Source organism: Euprymna scolopes, chromosome 37 (genome assembly GCF_053919585.1).
Source record: "Euprymna scolopes isolate OS-2025 chromosome 37, ASM5391958v1, whole genome shotgun sequence".
In the NCBI taxonomy this organism is placed as follows: Eukaryota; Metazoa; Mollusca; class Cephalopoda; order Sepiida; family Sepiolidae; genus Euprymna; species Euprymna scolopes.
This window is the reverse complement of record NC_136518.1, coordinates 43,100,515-43,119,964: the sequence shown is the minus strand read 5'-3', so window position 1 is coordinate 43,119,964 and position 19,450 is coordinate 43,100,515. Positions and strand designations below refer to the sequence as shown.

General features: G+C 34.9%; 1 protein-coding gene across 5 annotated transcripts in view; it reads left to right on the top strand.

The window, feature by feature from the left end:
* The window catches only part of LOC145261138 (endoplasmic reticulum aminopeptidase 1-like), a 938,216-nt gene that overhangs the window by 768,654 nt on the left and 150,112 nt on the right, over positions 1-19,450 (top strand). For all 5 annotated transcript variants that reach the window (XM_080119414.1, XM_080119415.1, XM_080119412.1 and 2 more), the window contains exon 7: positions 3,472-3,606. In XM_080119414.1, coding sequence (XP_079975540.1) covers positions 3,472-3,606 — 135 coding nt within the window. The remainder of the gene's footprint in view (positions 1-3,471; positions 3,607-19,450) is intronic.

The following is a 19,450-nucleotide window of genomic DNA, read 5'->3' as shown; positions in this document are numbered from 1 at the left end:
TATAAATCCCACCTGTGTTTTTAAATGTATGTATTATATATTATGTATGTGTATATGTCTTCCTAACACTTTAGACAGAGGCGACAGATTTTCACGAGATTTGTATCGTTTTCGAGCTCGACCTTTCGGACCACAATATCGAAAAATTGGCTAAAAATATTAATTCCTTCACCCTCAACTGAGCACTTTTCTACAGGGAGGGGTCGCTTTTCCCGCCGATATTTTCGAAAGTTGTTCCCGCTTTTCGATTGACTGGTTTTAATTTAAACCTTCGCCACTTCCGGTTTGGCGATGGACTCAACGGCAAAGACGTTTTGTTTTCATGTTCTTTTCCTCCTTCCCGGTATGGGTTTGCGCCTGCCTGCCTACTAAATTAAATTTTTTTTTTTTGCTCAACACACACCTCTAAACACCCGGGCAACGCTGGGCTCCCGGGCTAGTAAAATAATAAACACAATTCAGTGGTGCTTAGAATTAACAGCCCTGTTTACCTACGTAATAAAGAAACTCATAATTATTATTATTATGATCATTATAATAATAATAATAATAATAATAATAATAATAATAATAATAATAATAGAAACCTATTTGGGAAAGACTGTTCTGATAAGCGCAGGCTGTGTGTTGTAACTCTTGAAACAGTGTCACACATTGTTAATGCGTGTTCTGCACTTTCTCAAAAAGAGTACAAACATCGCCATGACGATGTGCAAATCTGCACTGAGGTTTGTCCCAAAAGTTTGGAATCCAAGTGACAGATAAGTGGTTCAAACATCACCTGGAAGCGATAGTGGAAAAAGAGGACGTTAAAATACTCTGTGATTTCCTGGTTCAGTGTGCCGAGAGATAACTCACAAGAAACCAGATATTGAAGTTGTGAACAAAAAACGACCAATGAATGCCAAATTATTTATGGGGTTTGCCCAAACGACATAAACTTACCAGCCAAAAAAAGAATGAGAAACTATGGACCTATCAGAAACTGAGGGCGGAGATAGCTAGGTTGTGGAATAAGAAAACTTTCATCGTGTCAATCATCATAGGTGCACTTGACACAATTCCAGATAATCCTGACAAATAGGTGAACACCTTTAGAATCAAGTACAACATCACTGTACTCCAGAAGTCAGTTCCGCTTGGAACAGCAAATATCCTACGCCAAGTGCTTTCGATCTAAGTGACTATTTTACTTTGCTCACTAGCTCTGGTGAAAAGACCAGCTCTTGAGTGAGAAAAATCAATGAAAAGCATAACAACACTGTGAAGTTAACGAAAACAACAACAACAACAACAACAACAATAATAATAATAATAATAATAATAATAATAATAATAATAATAATAATAATAATATTTTACACTAATCAATAAAAAACAACAAAAAAAATACAAGGATAATAATTAATTATTTGTAAGTGATTATTTATCGTTGGCCTATTTTAACTGTTGTGGAGACGCCCACTAATTAGCATACGTGGGTGAACAAGATATAGATAAAGGTATCAAGTCAGCAAGACCGGCGAGCTGTGTTCGAACGCCGGATAGGCAAGACGCGTATGCCGGTTGCTTCATGAAAGACTTCAACATGCCCTCTGCCGGACAATCTTCCAACTGCAGTACAACTGCACCTTTGTAAATATGTAGTTTATTTTCGTCTTAATATATTTGTTTTACATTTACTTTCTGCGTTCGTGTTGTTATTGATACAGGCACAACATTAACCCATCTAACAGACATCTGTCTAGGTGTCTGAACTTTCTACCCCTCCCATTTACTTACTGCTTAACATTTGCTTTTTTCAGATTTCCTCTTCAAGTCCCACCTCGGCACCATATAAAGAAATTTTCGTTTATTTTCTTGTTTTTGTTGTTTTTTGTTATTTTTATTTATTTATTATTATTATTATTATTATTAATTTTTTTCTTATATACTTTTCTTTTCCTTTTCTTTTTTCATTTCCTTTCTTTCATGTTCTTTTTTCTTTTTTTTCTTGTTTTCCTTTCTTTCATTTTCTTTTTTTTTATTGTTTTCCGTTTTATTTGATTTGTTTCACTTATTTAAATGCTGTTAATTAACTTTATTTTTGAATATCATTTGACTCTCATCTTGATCAAGATCTACTGTGAACCTTTTCCAATTTTCATTACACATTGTATCGCCTGAAGGGATCTCTAAATATTTGTAACTGGCTGACCGAAACATGTTCGTGCATGTGTAGCAACATATAAATGCTTATGCAAAATAAATAAAAAGTATATCTTGCCTACTTCGGTATTGAGCACTCTTGTAAGAACCTTGTTAAAAATTCATTCGTTGCTTCACCTCTGGAAAATATTAATCTGAAATTATGTATATATATATATATATATATATATTGCAGAGCAAATATATATTTTTTAAATTTATTACCGTTTTATCTGTTTAGTTACACATGTTTCCGCTACCGAATCGTATCAATAATTTGACAAATCATAATAACCACTTTTGTTCCAGTCTGACGAAGTTACTGGAACAGTGTAACAAAACAGATAAAACGTTAATAAATTAATATATATATATATATATATATATATATATATATATATATATATATATATATATATATATATATATATAGTTATAAAATATATATGGCGATTAAGCTACACTGAATATTCCGCGGTTCATCCACTCTAGGATTCTTCAGGCTTATGCGCGAATTTTTTGGTTGTCTGTCCTTTTTATACATGCACCTTCTATTGAGATTTTAGTTAGCCAATCAGCTTTCTAGTATCCACCGCGCCCTTCCTATATGCGCATGTATAAAAAGGATAGACAACCACAAATTCGCGCATAAGCCTGAAGAATCATAGAGTGGATGAACCGCGGAATATTCAGTGTAGCTTAATCGCCATATATATTTTATAACTAACCAACCAGCTCTACTTACGTATTGAGCACTTTTGAAGTAAATACTTAAAGTTTACGCATAAATCTATACTTTCGTATATTAATTTGATGTGAGTAAATGAAGTAGTTATATATATATATATATATATATATATATATATATATATATATATATATATATATATATATATATATATATGAGAAAGAGATGTGGGGAGAAAGAGATGTTTATCCACACACATATGTTTCATCCTCACAGAATCCTCAGTGTGGAGATAATTGTCCCACCGCTTACACAATCAGAACTCTGAACACAAGTCACATATCCGATTATCCTAACCATTGCAGCTGAAGTCTATGATGTATTATCAAGCTGGCAAATAATAATCCTGCCATACATTGTTCATCAAATCCAAATGAGCAGGACTCGCATTTTACCATTAAATTAGAGGCTCATTCTTATTTCTCTAAAGTGATCAGCTATAAAGCGAGCTATTAAACAATTATCAAATAGTTAATGATTTTATTATTACCGACAGAGATATAAATGCTAAATGTAATTTTTAAATCTATTTTCAGTTTGAAATGTTTGTAAATCATGTTTTGTGGTCCGGTTTGAACGCTGATTCACTCATGTCTTCTCATCCAATTGATGTCAAAGTCAGCAAACCTGAAGATATCAATTCCATTTTTGATATGATTTCTTATCGAAAGGTAAAAAAAAATTTCATTATTTCTTTCTTTGCTCCTATAATATAACTTGATCAGTCGCTGGAGGCTGTTCGCTTCTTGGCTCTGGGGTGTTTTATATTAGGAACCGTATGTCGATGTCGATGGCAATTAAGATAGCTAGTGTGAATTTTGACAAGGGTCACACATAGTGCATGATAACACATACCTGTAAAACAGAATCGTTCCCAGAAGCTGTGTAGATGATGTGGAAAACTTTAAAAGTCGAAAGACAAAATGTTACTTCGAGGTCTCTAACTCAGTGCGTCACTCATTTCAGTAAGTTAGAAGTAAATAATTAGTTAAGAAAACATTAGTCTTTCTCGCTCCTGTATCAATTCTTTCCAAATAAAAATATTTATGAAAACTCTCATCGGGCGTCTCCTTCATGATAAGAAGCTTATTTCTATAGCGACCACTTGATCATTCACTGGAGGCTGCCACTTTGTCAAATGACGAAACGGGAACAATGGAAAAAAGTAACTATAAAGCGACCACATATCAAAACCCGAAACGTATAAAGGGCACGCATCTATAAAGAACTTCTTTGAATTTTCTTACACTTAAACAATATATTATTATTATTAATATTATTATTATTATTATTATTATTATTATTATTATTAACTACTCTGGATACCCACTTTCTTAACAGATCTTCTTACTGGATCACTTCCATCTAACTATGACCTTGAATTATTTTGTGTATTTTCAGTAAATGTATCTTCAGTAAATGACCATGTGTTCAAATCTATTATTACATCACATAATCGAATCGATCTACTCTCATATCATAGATACAAATCAAGGTCGGGTGGGGGGTCAAAACCTGTCACTCATACCTAAATAATGTGTCTAATTTATTATCATTATGTAAGATTCGAACTCAAATATAGACATCGTTAAAAACTGCTGCCTTAACAATATGTACTCTGCCTATTTCTATTTTCATATGAAGAAAAAACTCCTAAAATATCATAACTTTTAATTGAATTCATTCAAAAAGTATCAAACGAAAACAAAGAAATAACATCTACATAAAAATTGCGATATTCAGCAGTCACGCGAGATGGAACAGTGGTAGAGGTTTAGGTTTCTTTCCATGGGGTTCCGATTTCAAATCTTGCTGGATTCACCCACTCAATATAATTATCCAGTGACAAGTGTTTCATCGTCTACGACACACTAGATAATAAATTACGCACATTATTTAGGTGTGACTGACAGGTTTTGACCCCACCCCACCCCCACCCGTAGACGACGAAACATGTGTCACTGGATAATTATATTTTAAAAACGATACATATGCCGCTCTCCATTTGGGGAAACCAAATTGGTAAAAGAGAAAATTATTCCCAACTCGCATTTAGGTAAAAATGCACTTGCATATAAATAATTGAATTCATTCAAAAAATATCACAAACAAAAGCAAAGAAATAAAATCTACATAGCTTTTAATAGCATATAGATAACAAATTAACATGTCTACTATCCTATCATGCAGTTTGATCAAGGCGGAGTCAAACCTTTTCAAACATACCTAAGAAATATCTTTTATTTAACAATCATTCTACCTTTAATGTAAAATATATGTTGCTATAAGTAATCTCACACATTTACAACAATGAAATAAAAATTAATGCTGATGTTTTTTTATAGAAAATCGCTCCAGACAAGACATGAATCCACTTGTAGGATGTAATGGAGCTTAACACAAAACGTTGCCAACGATAAGTATTAGATTGAATAGATTCTGACCTAGGAAATAATAATTCTTCCCTTTTTGTCAGAAACATCGCTCATGAAATATGCGGCTTAAAGAACGGAATAAGGGAAGCGACACATTAACCGAAAGGTTATATTTTGTCAGTATGATTGTATAATCATTATTATTGGCAATTCATTTTTTATATGCGCTAACAACTATTTTTCTCCCTATACTATTAGGTCTCAAATTATTAGCTTTTTCTTACGAGCTACATACTAAAATCTGCTTTGTCAATTATATTTGCTAAGTATTAGTCTGTGTTGTTAAAAAACATTAAAAAATTGAAATCGATTTCATCAGTTTTTATATCTAATTCTGATCAATATTTTATTTTTGATTAGTCATAAATAAAGTAGAACAAAGAAATATTTCCCTCAAATTTAATAACATCTGTTTTCACTATTAAACGATTTGTTGCCTACCTCGTTTCCTTCTGCCCAACCAGTCCAACTTGAATGATACATCAGACCTTATTGGGATATTTTAAGCTGCAGTGACACAGGTTTTCGGGGTTCTATCAATATTCATCGCTAGAGTACCTTTGTAAGCTGAATAGCTTAATTAGGTTGAAATTTGATATCCTCACATCGATCTGTAGGTCATATTCAGAGACCAACTCTCAGAGTGTTGTAAGCCGCCGTCTGTAATGTAACATTTCAGATGCTGCTTTGGTGCACACTCTTCTCTGTTCAGAGAAGGTGTCAGCTACCCAATGATGCACATATGCAGAGTCAGTCTGTAAATGAATCGTTTTTACCTTCCATTGCAATGCAAGGTTTACACCTTGCAGAATAGCATCAAGCTCAGCCAAGTTGACGTACTCATCAGAGCCAGCATTCTTTATCTTCTGCCATGGAACAATTGTCCTCCACAACCACACCCTAACTAAAGAACTTGCAACTTGTCCCTCTTTCACTGAGTCATCTTGGGTTATTCTCGTACAAATATCTGCAATCATCCAGGACAATAAAGCATCATTCACTTCATCATCCATTCATGGCGAAACATAACAAACCACAAAGAACAGTTGGAAATGACTTATATACCATACATTACATACCATACATTACATACCATACATTACATATCATACATTACATACCATACATTACATACCATACATTACGACCATTTAATCCCTACAGCCACCTACCTTGAAAATGCTGCTGTCAAACTTAACATAGTAATATGGAATAAGAGAGAGTTGCAACCTTGGTTGAAGTGAGTGTCCATAATGATGGAAGTCTGAACAAAGCTGAAAGGGAGAAACAGACCAAATATCAAGGTCTCATGTATGATATGAAAAAAACTGGAATCTTAGAGAGATATCAATCATACAAGTTATTATAGGTGCCACAGGGCTTATGAAGAAGAATCTGAAGTCCTACCTAACTTATATTACTGGTGACCCAAGTGCAAATGAGATCCAGACAATTGCACTTAAGGGAACAACGAGGATACTAAAAGAGCTCTTGGTTAGTTTCAATAAAAAGCAGGGCAATGTTGGCAGCTGGTTTGGCTGCTCCATACCCAGCGTTACAATCTTCAAACGAAGAAAATTTAAAAAAAAAAAAAAAAAAAAAAAAAGGGGAAATGACCAGTCAGCTTCCCATACATTGAGAAGACCATTTATTTGCTGGGTAAATTTATTGGGGACTACTGGCAGTTCACTTCCACAACGTCAGCAAACTTTCCCTATTCTTCACAGCTACATAATTCCAAACATGCATGTGCCTGTTCTCAGCTGCTCCAAATGTTTTTTGATATGGACAGCAGAACACACGTTCTCATTCACAAAAATATAATAATATAAGAAGAGGTAGCTGTATCACTGATTTCATCCTTGCTTAGAATGGCAATAACAATGTCTCACATTATCAAAAGGGCTAGGTCTAACCTTGCAACGTTTGAACTTGCTGTTAACAATCTCTTAATTGCTATAAGCAACGTCTGCATTGGCTGCATATATATCAACATACTTGTTTGGCTCCATAATTCATAATTGGTCGAACCTTCTGTTTATTTTCCTGCAGAATGGATAGACCTTTTGGGTGTCCAAGCTCTTTTTATAGATATTTTATCGACAATCATACTCCTCTTAAATTTGTGCAGTGGTTCTCTGCAAGTTTGTTCTTCAATATAATTGGAGATTTGGTTGCCAGCACATTCCCAGGTTGCAGCCCATGTCTTGTCATATGCTGCCTTGAAATCAGGATTGTTAATGTAAATGGTAGGACAGTTTGGTTGATCACATTACAGAAACAGCATCTCTCCAGCTACATCCTCCAACTGCTTGATCGCATCCAGCCCAAGTAACAAATGAAATCCTCTTAGATCTCTGTTTTCAATAAACTTCCATAGTCATGGTGAGCTTTGCATCATTCCTAACTTTCACCACTGCAATTCCACAGCACCTAAGTGCACCTCCGTCTGCTGTGAGCATGCTAGTTGATTTTTTTGTCCTTGCTTAACAGCACAACTTGCATAGCTGAGTATGCATGCATCCTTTGTCCATTAGAACGTTATATAGTATTCCATTGATGTAGATGGTCACCACTAGTAATGCATCATTTACTAGAGTTAGAGAGATGAGATTGGCACTGAGTTCTTGTCCCCTTGTCCGTTTCCTGGACAACATTGATCAATGTGCCCTGAACATTGGCAATGATAACACATGAGTGTTTTTTTTTTGGGGGGGGAGTCCCCAGCACCTCTAAATGTCTTGCTCTATAATTGGGTCCATCACAGTTGTAACATCTCGGTGTATTTGTCTCTTTTTTTGTGCATTGTGATGTCCATGCAGCTACTGAAGTATTATCTGTAACTCCAATGCAGTTCTTCTAGATGGCATGGGTTCATGCCAGCACCCATGGTAAATCTAGGTCCTCCATTTGGGAGGACGTTTGTAAGAGCTCTTCTTCATATTCAGGCAATCCAGTAATAAAGGCATACTAAAGGCACCGATCTGACAGGCTGTCATACAAAAGTGAACATTCTGTGTAGTTCTGCATCGACCGTTTCGCCTGGCTCAATGTAGTGTGCTGCAAATTGCTTTCATAAGGCGTCGAAGGTGTCCAAGACAAAAACTGGGTACAACGTTTTCTTTATATAATTGAAGTCGTTTTCTCCTCCCTCAATTTCTGATATGCAATATATGTACCACCAAGCAATTGCACCGAGATGATGCAATTGATATGCTTTACTCCACTCAACTGATATATCAGTTCTGCTTTCTCTAACCATTTCACTATCGACTGCTCAGAGACATTGCCATCAAATATGGGTATAAACTTTAGGTTGAAGGCCATGATGCCGAAATAGCTTGTTAGACTATAAATAAATAGAAATAATAATCGAAATAAGTGTCAAAACTTTTTCTTGCCAATTCAGGCACCAATTTCCTGTAATGCAGTTCACCACACCAACTCCTTGTAATGCAAGGTACTACAATGATATATAACACCACTGTTGAATAACTCACACCTGGACGAATGCATTCTTCTACCCCCAAGGGATGTTCAGACAGGGTTTTTTATGCACTTCCATACATGCCCGTCACATTCATTTCACAGCCAATGTATTAAACATATTCTAAACATATATCATCAGAACAAATGACAGATAAAATTCAAATCAAGTACGATTAACTCAGTTGTTTATAGTTGACATAAACAATAGCAACCAACAGAACAATAAAAGATATAAAGTAAACTATGGTAACATACTTTTAGAAGACATTTATTTTAAATAAAATTTAAATGAGAAATTTGAAAACTTTGAAGTGTCGGAAATAATAATAAAATCATTTTCATTTGCGTTTTTTTTTTTGTTGTTGTGGACTTACAACAACACTAAAAAAGTAAATAAAAATGATTTTATTATTATTTCCGACACTTCAAAGTTTTAAAATTTCTCATTTAAATTCTATTCAAAATAAGTGTCTTCAAAAAGTGTGAGACCATCTTTTACTTTAAATTTCCGGCTCAAAATTGGGGCAAAAAACATGTGGAACAATAGAAATATACGTGTTATTACACATGTATATTTCTATTCTCTTCTACTCCGAGGCATCACATCCTCCATAACTCTAAAATAAAGAAAAGAAAAAAAATTCACGGACTGGACTTCCTACCCTGATGAAGCTAATTTTAGTGAAATATTGGACTTACAACAACAACAACAACAACAACAAAGTAAATAAAAATGATTTTATCTCTATTTCCGACACTTCAAAGTTTTCAAATTTCTCATTTAAAAGGTATTTGTTTACCTTACCTTTAAAGATAGGAATATCTATATGTTTGGAACATCTTACAGGACCCTTGCGGAAGGTATTCACTGGTGTCAAATTTTCAATACTTTCTGAATTTTTAGGGTACAACGAAGAACAACCTCAAGGTGCTCGGAAATGGTGTATAACCAGAATTCGTAGAGTCGATAGATGACATCCTGATATGAACTACCACTCGGATTTTGAATTAACCTGAAAGTATTGGGAAGTAATGACAATGAAGAAGCGACTCACCACTCCTAAAAGCACAACCGGATCCAGTTTCATATTATATACAGGACAGCTACTCGAAATAATGGGAGTGATTCCAAACTATTAAATTTGAGCTTCATAATTGTATCAAGTTTCATGTATATGACACTGAACAGCTTTCATTCAACCCTTACTTGAGACATTAACAGGAACTATCACTCTCCATCTGAATGAACCTGGAACTAATCCAAAATTGGAATCTCCTTGCCGAATACAGTGTCATTCCTAGGACAGGTACTGCATAGAGAATGGATTCCTAAAACTGAAGACTTTAACCATGATTTAACATATCATCAATTTATCAAAATCTTGTCTCATATTTTCGATGTTTTCTGGCTAATCTAATAAATTATTATTCGATGCCGCTTCTAAATGAATTGTACAAATTGCTTTCTGACACATCAAATTTTTGTCGTGATTATTATATTTTTTCGACTTTTTCCCTTCGAATGATGAAGTCTACATCGTTAAATAAATAGAAAATTAGTCGATAATTGAATTTGATTTTATTATTTAAAATCAGATTCTCTGTACAATTCTAATATTAATTGTTAATTAGATGCTTGGAGAAAATTCTCTCAAACCGTGTGGTATGAGCTTATAAATTTCTTCCTCTTCTTCTTCTTCTTCTTTTTCTTCTTCTTCTTCTTCACCCTGTTTCCCTCTTTTTAGCATGCCCGTAACAGTTCCAATATGCTTGGACTAAATCAAATAGACTCATTTTTCTTCTTCATCATCTATATAATAATTCTATGTTTTCCTCATTTAACACAACCGTAATGTTTTCAATATACATGTACTCAACCAAACAGAGCTAATTCACGACGTAGTAATACTATTAATCATGGGCGGTCACTCGAGTCCGAGTAAGACTGTCCTCCGTTGTGGCTTCTGTGGGTCCTCAGGTGAACATAGAGCCCAATCCTAGACCCAATTTTTCTTGTGCAATTTGGGCAGATTAAGGTAGTGGTGGTGGGGTGGGGTTGGGTGTGTCTGGTTGATAATCTGTCCTTTCTGTGCTTACGCTTATCCTCAGCAGCTTGATTTAGGTCACTGCTATAAAGCGCAGCCCCTTCGTGGACAGCGCTCCTCCATGCTAACCTGCTCCCAGCCACGTCCTCCCATGCCTCAAGGTCCATGTGAAACCGCTTTAAATTTACTTTGATGTTGTCCTTATACCTCATCTTTTGGCCACCCTGGGCACGCTTTCCCTCAACAAGCTGAGAGTAGAAAATCTGTTTTGGGAGGCGGAGATCCGGCATTTGGACAACATGACCAGTCCATCTGAGCTGACGTTGAGCAACAGTAGCGGTGATATTAGGAATGCCAGCCTCACTCAGGACGCTGGTGTTGGTGCGTTGGTCCTTCCAACTGATTCTGAGGATTTTTTGGAGGCATCTTTGGTGGTACGTCTCCAGGGTTTTTATGTGCCTCCCGTATGTGGTCCAGGTCTCCGATCCATAGAGAAGAGTGGGCAGCAAGACAGCTTTGTATACCATGATTTTGGTCTTTGCCAGAAGGTCACGGTTTTCAAATACTCTCTTCCTTAGCCTTGAGAAAGCCCCACAATACTATTAATACAGCTTTGAGCGCATATGTAAAAAAGATAAGACGATAGCTAATTTTTTCCAATAAAATATGATTACACATTTTTTTATAAGAACACCAAAACTTTTGGAAGAAAAATGTGTAAAAACAGTAATAGAATAGAGTTGTGAAATGTTTTAAAATGTTTTTAATATAAAAAAAAACAACAAAATACTCCTCACCACTCAGTTACTATTAATCTAGCTCTAAGTATTATTATTTTGAATATATTACATACATTACATGTCTTTTATAGACTGTAATTTTAAAAACTAATAATTTCCATTTAAATTACCTCACTTGAAAATTAACATAGATAATGTCTTTGTTTTTTTTTTAATTTAGGTAGTCCATCCTATGTTATTAAATTAAATTTTATTAATTACTGTTTATATCGTTAATATGTATTTTAGGGAAATAGCCCGCCAGACAAGGCATGAAGCCACTTGACATAAGAGCTGCTGTATTTTTTTTTATCAAAATCTAGTCATCTAATACTCGCCGCCGGCTTTTTTTTACCTTGAAGTAGCTTTTTGCCTATGATATAAAGAGCAAATATCTGTTTGCATGTCCGACTGAACTTGAAAAATGCATAATAAACATCCAAAAAGTTGGTATTATTTTGATCAACATAATCCTCGATGTATTATATATAATTTAAAGGAAAAGATTCATTATTTGGGGGTCAAATTGCTACTTATACAATTTAATGCAATCAAGATGTACCCACATCACTTAAAGATAAGTAACTTTATTTTTTTTTTCAGAATTGTTTCCTTTATACCGACTCGAGTTATACGCGTGTGTGTTTCCAGAGCGTGGAATGAGCTGGATGAAGAAGAAAGAGTTGATGGGAAGGTGAAAGTGAGAGTTAGAAGTTATGTTATGCTTTTGCACATGGCAATGCAGGGCAGCCCTGCTAGTCTAAAATAAATAACGAAGCATAAATACGGAAAAAATTCTTATTAAAGTAAAAAAATATATTAGTGAATCAGTGAAATAGTGATCAAATATTTTTATCCATTTTTAAGAAACAAAGGAAAAATATTTTCTCTTCAAAGTAAATGATGCATCAAATACGTACAATGATTTGATGTTAAAAGTAGCTGTTCCGTCTGCTAAAAGGGAACACGTTGTTGTTTTTTTTTAATTGTTTTTTTTTTACACAGGAATCACCACATATCAAGGCCCGGAGGCCACTCGAGGATAAGGGTTAATGAGTATACATTAGTCAATGTAATTATAGTGTAGTAAGCATAAGTAGTGAAAATTTTGTAAATTGGATTACTTAGGAGGACGATTCATCAAGAACTTGTTTACATTGGACTTGAAGATAATCAGACTGTAGACAGCTGGGAAGCAGGCAAACAGAAGAGGTTTTACAGGTGTGCAGTTCTACGATAGAAGCTTTGTTCATGGAATGTACATTTAGGTTTAGGCACAAATAAAGAGTATGGGAAAATATTTATAGTGGTTTTGGCTAGGAAAGTTTGGCAAGGGGGGACCATAGATTGGAGCTCAGACGAGCATTTGCCATGGAAATAAGGATAAAGCAGAGACAGCCTCGCAACGTCTCTTCTGTGGGAAGGAGGCTGTAGGGAAGAGAAAAGGGCATCCCCACAAAGCTACAAAGTCTATTTTGGAACTTTGTCAAAGCAGGATAAGCTGCTTCTAGCAGCTTCTGCCTAGATGTGGTGTTTTTAATACTATTTTATATATAATTTTTATATACGTTTACATATTTAAAAATGAGTTTTCAAATTTTAACAACATATCGAAGGTATTGATTCTAAATGTGCTGGTAGTTTGGCTCTTATATCAGCGGTTATATTGTGACATGCATACATAAAACTGTTATATATATATATATATATATATATATATATATATATATATATATATATATATATATATATATATATAAAGTTATTAAAATATATTTAAAGCTAGGTAATAAGTTATGAAAATATATTTATAGCAATTTAGCTACATAGAGGTTTCTGTGTTTCATCCCAGTAGGAAATCGTCAGGTTAAAATGCATTTTTAGACTGATAATTCTATATGGTGATGAAACACGGAAGCCTCTGTGTAGCTTAATTGCTATAAATATATTTTCATAATTTACTACATAGCTCTACTTACCTATTTACAATTAAGTTTGTCAAATTAAAATAAATTTATATTTTTACATTTAAAGGCAGATAAGGACTATCTTTTAAATCCCCCTCCACAAAATGAAATGGTCAATATGACATAGAGGATTAAATGAAGACTCAGCAATAAAAAGTTGATTTGTATAGGTATTCAGGTCTGGTATGAACGAATATTACAGTTAAAATTGTCGCTGACAAGTAGTTCTTATGATATTAAGACCTTCATTATCCAATGTATTTCCTATTGTTTTGACTGGTCACCATTCTTAACATGAGGAGAGGGGTGTTTTTTATTGCATCGAGCATGTGTCAAATCTTACGAGAAAAAATGGCAGCCACTTTAAATTATTAGATAAAACATGGGGATATGAATGTCTTAATATCATAAAAATTAATTACCGGTTACAAATTGTGATATTCGTTCATACCCTATCCGAATACCTTTAAAAGTCAACTTTTAAAGGTAAATTTTCATTTGGTTCTCTAGGTCAGAACTCTACCTTTTTGGGGATTTTTTTTTTTTTTTTTAGACTTAGAATTGGAATCAGAACTGTGAATTTTGAACAGAATTGTTGATTTTATAGGAATTGGGAAAAATTTTGGAATCGTCCTGTCACTAATAAATTCCCCATATCTGCAGATGTTTTATTGATTTTTTAAAGTAAAATGTCACACATACACCATTATATTATTTAAGTGGAATTACAGACCAGCTTGAATATATGCTGTACCAATCCAACTGAGGTATAGTTTTCTTCAGTTGTGGGAGGTCTACTCTCCCAGACTTTACTGTTTATTGCTAATCGTCTAATGCGATTCTACTGATATATACAGACAGGACTGTGCAGCCATTTTTGTAGGCTAAAGTGTGCTTATCCTAGTGCGCTTATATTTCAACACGATCTCTGGTCTTGAGAGGTCAATATATATATAAGAGAGAGGGAGAGAGAGAGAGAGAGAGTAAAAGAGAGGGTGAAGTTTAGAAAGAGATATAAAGAAAGGAAGTGTTTTTAGAGGGACTGAGTATTTTGTTCCCTTCAAAACAAGACATATTGCTGCTGATGCATAAGGAGCTACTGTGGTAGATGCCAGATTTATAGAAAGGCAATCTGGGCAGGGTGTTTGATAACATTATATTTTGATTCATTATCAAATAATGAAAAGCCAAGATCTTATATCATGAAAATAAACTGGAATATTAGGAAAATCTCTATCATTCTATAATAGTTATTATAGGAGCAACAAGATATATGAAAAAGAATATAGCCTGTGAACCAAGCGTAAGTTAGATACAGACTATTAGACTTATAGAGAAAGTGGGAATCTTGAAAAGATCTCTCGGTTAGAACATCTAGATAGTTGGTGAATGTTTGACATCCTGAAGGAACCTCCATCCTCAACAAAAACAAAATGATGAGAAAATTGAAGAAAAAAGGAAACAGAGGCAACGTTGTTTTATATATATGTAGACGCGTTTGTATCATTTGTCAGTCATCATAGAAAAATTATACCAATTGCATAAACCGATTCTGTATCGTGGATTTAGATAAAGGTCAACACTTAAGAGAGAAATGCATCTTGGAAGTGGTTCCGTGACTCCATCAAAGAGACTTTGTTCTTATCCAGCAATTAGGGGAAACGGCAACTGAAGATCATGGTAGCCGAAAGGCAAGGAATCAAAGGAGGAGATTTTCTGAGCGAAATTGATTCTAGTTCGGAAAGAGAGACAAAGGAAATAAAATAAAACGCAGGAAAGGAAACACTTGAAAGTACCAATGACTTCTTAGAAATAACGGCCATTTATTCTGCTTCGGTGCCGATTTATTGCAAACACTAGAAAACACAATATTGAAAAAAATATAAAGATATATTTTAATACAAGAAAGAGATCTTGCAACAACTGATAACAAACAAATGCATTTTGTTCAATGCAATATGCATGGTCAAAGAATCATTTATGTAATAAGTAACACATCACTCAATAAGTCCCGGGCCTGACATATAAGAAAATGCCATTAAGAAAATGTGTATCTTAGTTTTATATAGTACTAGCGAGGGGTACCCGGCGTTGCCCGGGTGTTTGGAGGTGTGGGGGGGTAAAAAAAAGTAAGTATGAGGATCGAACCCGAACCCTTGAGGCAAAGTTGTAAATTAAAGTGTGAAAAAAAAAGTGCGACGTTAACCATTGCCCTACCGCGAGATGCTAGCGGAAACACGTTTGAATTTATTTAATTACTTGGATTTAGCAGGTGCCCGTTTTAATGAGTTAATGAGGTCAAGTTTGACTGCGGAATAGTATTCATTTACTGCTGAATGCTTTTTTCCCCCTCCCCCAAGATGTTATAGGAAAAAGACTAACCCACATGCGGCGAGCGACAAATATTGAATATTTATCTTCCCGAAATCGAGCAAATTAAATAGACAGGCGAGCTTCATTGTTAACTGTGAGATATTACGATTTATATGTGATATAAAAAGTTTTTAAAAGTTGTGAAGCGAGCGACCGCTTCTCTGAAAAAAGCCTTTTGTTGACATACAGAAAAGCGAACGCACATACATATATACATTTTTGCTTTTATATATATAGATTGAATTTGAAATGGCACAAGTCGAAATTTGATCCCAATTGGATTACTTGTTCATACTGATATTTATCTCGACATTCTACAAGAGATTTGCATGTTTCTTACTACTATCTGTCACACCAGTGCAGGTGTAAATTCCATTGCATGCTTCCAGTGCAAACTACAGATCAACAGGTAGTATAGTGGTCTTACTATGAGGCTGGTAGTTGATCCGGGTTATGTTTATCACATTTGCCTGGATACTGCCTACCCAATCAATAGCCGAATGGTGGCACTTGTAGATGTGAATAACTCTCTACTTGATACTTAAACGACCTTCTGCTATCTGATTGATATGTGAAATGTGAATGATGGTTGCAAACGCGCTATCACTGCTTGCTGTTGTCCTCCTAGGGGAAGGTTCAGGAAACTGCTGCCAATCCTTACATCTAAGCACATTTCTTTCAAGACTTGGGGCAAACTTCCACAAAACTTGCGAAACTCTCACAAAAAACACTCGACTACCTACAACCTCTATCAACAATTTCCTCGCTCTTTATCTGTGGCTAAATTTAAACGCAGATTCCATGAACAAATGTTCTTTTCTAGAACTCCCCGCCTGTGGAACACTATTCCACTGGCCTGCTTCCCAGCTGATTACAATATAGTAGCATTCAAGTCCAATGTAAGCAAGTTCTTGTTGAGCTGTACCCTTAAATAATCCAAATTCTAATCAATCTATACCATTAACAATTACTAGACTACCACCTTACATTCATTAATCTTTATCCTCGAGTGGCCTTCATACTTTGATAAGTAGTGACTCTTGCAACAAAAACAAAAAAAACATTGCAGCCAATCCTTACATCTAAGCACACTTCTTTCAGGACTTTCACAAAACTTGCCAAACTTTCACAAAAAAATACTGGCCTGCTTCCTAGCCGATTACAAAAAAATAGGTCTTTTCAACATGCGTTCGCTCTCCCATTATGCATGGCAGTGAAACATGGGTTCCAAATGCGACTGATTTGCAATAGTTTCAGCATAATAATCATGACATGATCAGATAGATTTGTGGCAGCAAATTAGAGGAAAAGTACCTTAAACTGTGCTCTATCAGAAACTTGGTATGTGGGATTTTGAATGGCTTGTGTACTCAGTGTCTTAGGTGATTTGGCTATGTATGTCATGCCAACCCATACATCAACTCATTAATGGATATTACAGGCACAAGAGTTTATTGTAGATCAAGGAAAACCTTGCTTGAGTGCATATGAAGTGACTTGACCGCTTACAATATGACTGGCACTAACCCTTTAGATTGAACAACATAGAGAGTAGGCCTTGCCCACCCCTGAGTCAGGGATACTCGCAGCATCAAAAATACTAAATGATGATGAAATGACATATATTTAAGTGAAATTACAGTTGCAAATTTTCAAATCAACAAAAAAGCTTAATTTCTTATATTAATGCTGTATTGCTTTCTGATGAGAAAACATACTGTTCAAACAAAGTAATCACATGATAAGTGTTATTCGGAATCTGTTTCGTTGGAAACAGAAGAGATGATACGCTGACTTTAAACAAGGTTGTACAGATGCAAGTGATACTGAATGCTCAGGTTTTCCAAATTTGACAGTTGTCCTGGAAAGCATAAATAAAAGCCCATAAGTTTTTTTCTGGCCAGTCACAAATTGAAGTTACATGAGATAGCAGAGGAGTTGAAGATTTCAGCATGAAAATTGGTCAATGAGAAAGCTGCGTTCAAAGTGGATTAACTAACAGTCACTCAAAAACATAATGTGCCGATGAGCATTGTTTGCAACCGGTTCAACACAAAAAATGAATTTGCTGCTTCAGTATATGACAAAATGACACGATTGTATATATTTTCACACCCATTCTATTCTCCACATCTTACTTGACTACTGGCTGTTTACAGACCTCAAAAGAATGTTCCAGAAAAAGATTTGGCTTCAATGAAGAAATTATATTGGAAACTGAGAAATAGTTAGATGACAAAGACAAATTGCTCCACTAAAAGACAGATCGATTAGCTAAAAAAAATGTATCAAGTTGTTAGAGAAGCATTAGAATCGATATATCATCTAGACCAGTGATTCTCAACAAGGGTCCACATGGACCCCTTAGGATTCATGTAATATTTCTGTGGGTTCACGGGCAAAACATGTTCTTATATCCAATAGCTTTGAAGAGGTACATCAAGAAAAAAAGGAGAGAGAAGGGGCCGCTGAATAAAAAAGAGGAGACATAAGTACAGTATGTTCTAGACGAACATGCTGTACTTATGTCCCTTCAACATGAATACCTCCGACCAACCTGACAAGCAGCAAAATCATACCCCTTCACTGTAGAGGTCCCCAGATGTTAAAAGGTTTTCTACTTTAGTAACTTCTTTCCTTGAATGACTTGTTTTGGGAATTCCCTTGCTGCTCCTTGTTTTCTCGACTGCACTAATATGCATTTCTCTGCACAACTCCTCACTTCAAATGCTCCCATAAATAAGACCTTTAATTATCAGTAATCCTTTATATCTCAGTGGCTATATGCTCTGTTTGGAGTAACTAGAAATAAAAGAAATAAAAAAAATCATTTAATCTGTATTAAATTGGCTTAATAAATCTGTTGATCGTATTATTTGGATTCTTCAGATTACTATTCTCATCTTAAGTGTTACTTTCACAACGTTTCAGTCGATGTAACCTCCGACCATCTTCGAGTATGTCCTGTTGGACTCTGGAATCTTTCTGTCAAACTTAGGAATCTGAACAGAATTTCGAATATTTAATCTACAGAGGATAACATGTTCTTCTCCATCAGCCATGACTGGATAGAAATCATAACTAATCTGCGATTGTATTTCAAGTATCGCTTGCAGTGAAGATTGGACCTTTCACCTCCAGAAGAATCCAAATATTACGAATAATCAATCCTCATCTCCAAAATTCAGAAATATAAATCTGTTAAATTACATACTTCGCATATTAATCATTTTTGGTCTCTTTTTTGTTTACATCATATATCATTAATCAAGGCCTAGTAGCTACTTAGGGATAAAGGTTAATGAAAATTTGATAATTCATTTTAGAGGGCAGCTCTTCAAGAAGCTGTTCACGTTGAACTTAAAAACGGCCATATCATAGTCAGCCTGGAAGCATCTTTATGAGACTATGTTCCACAGATTAGCAG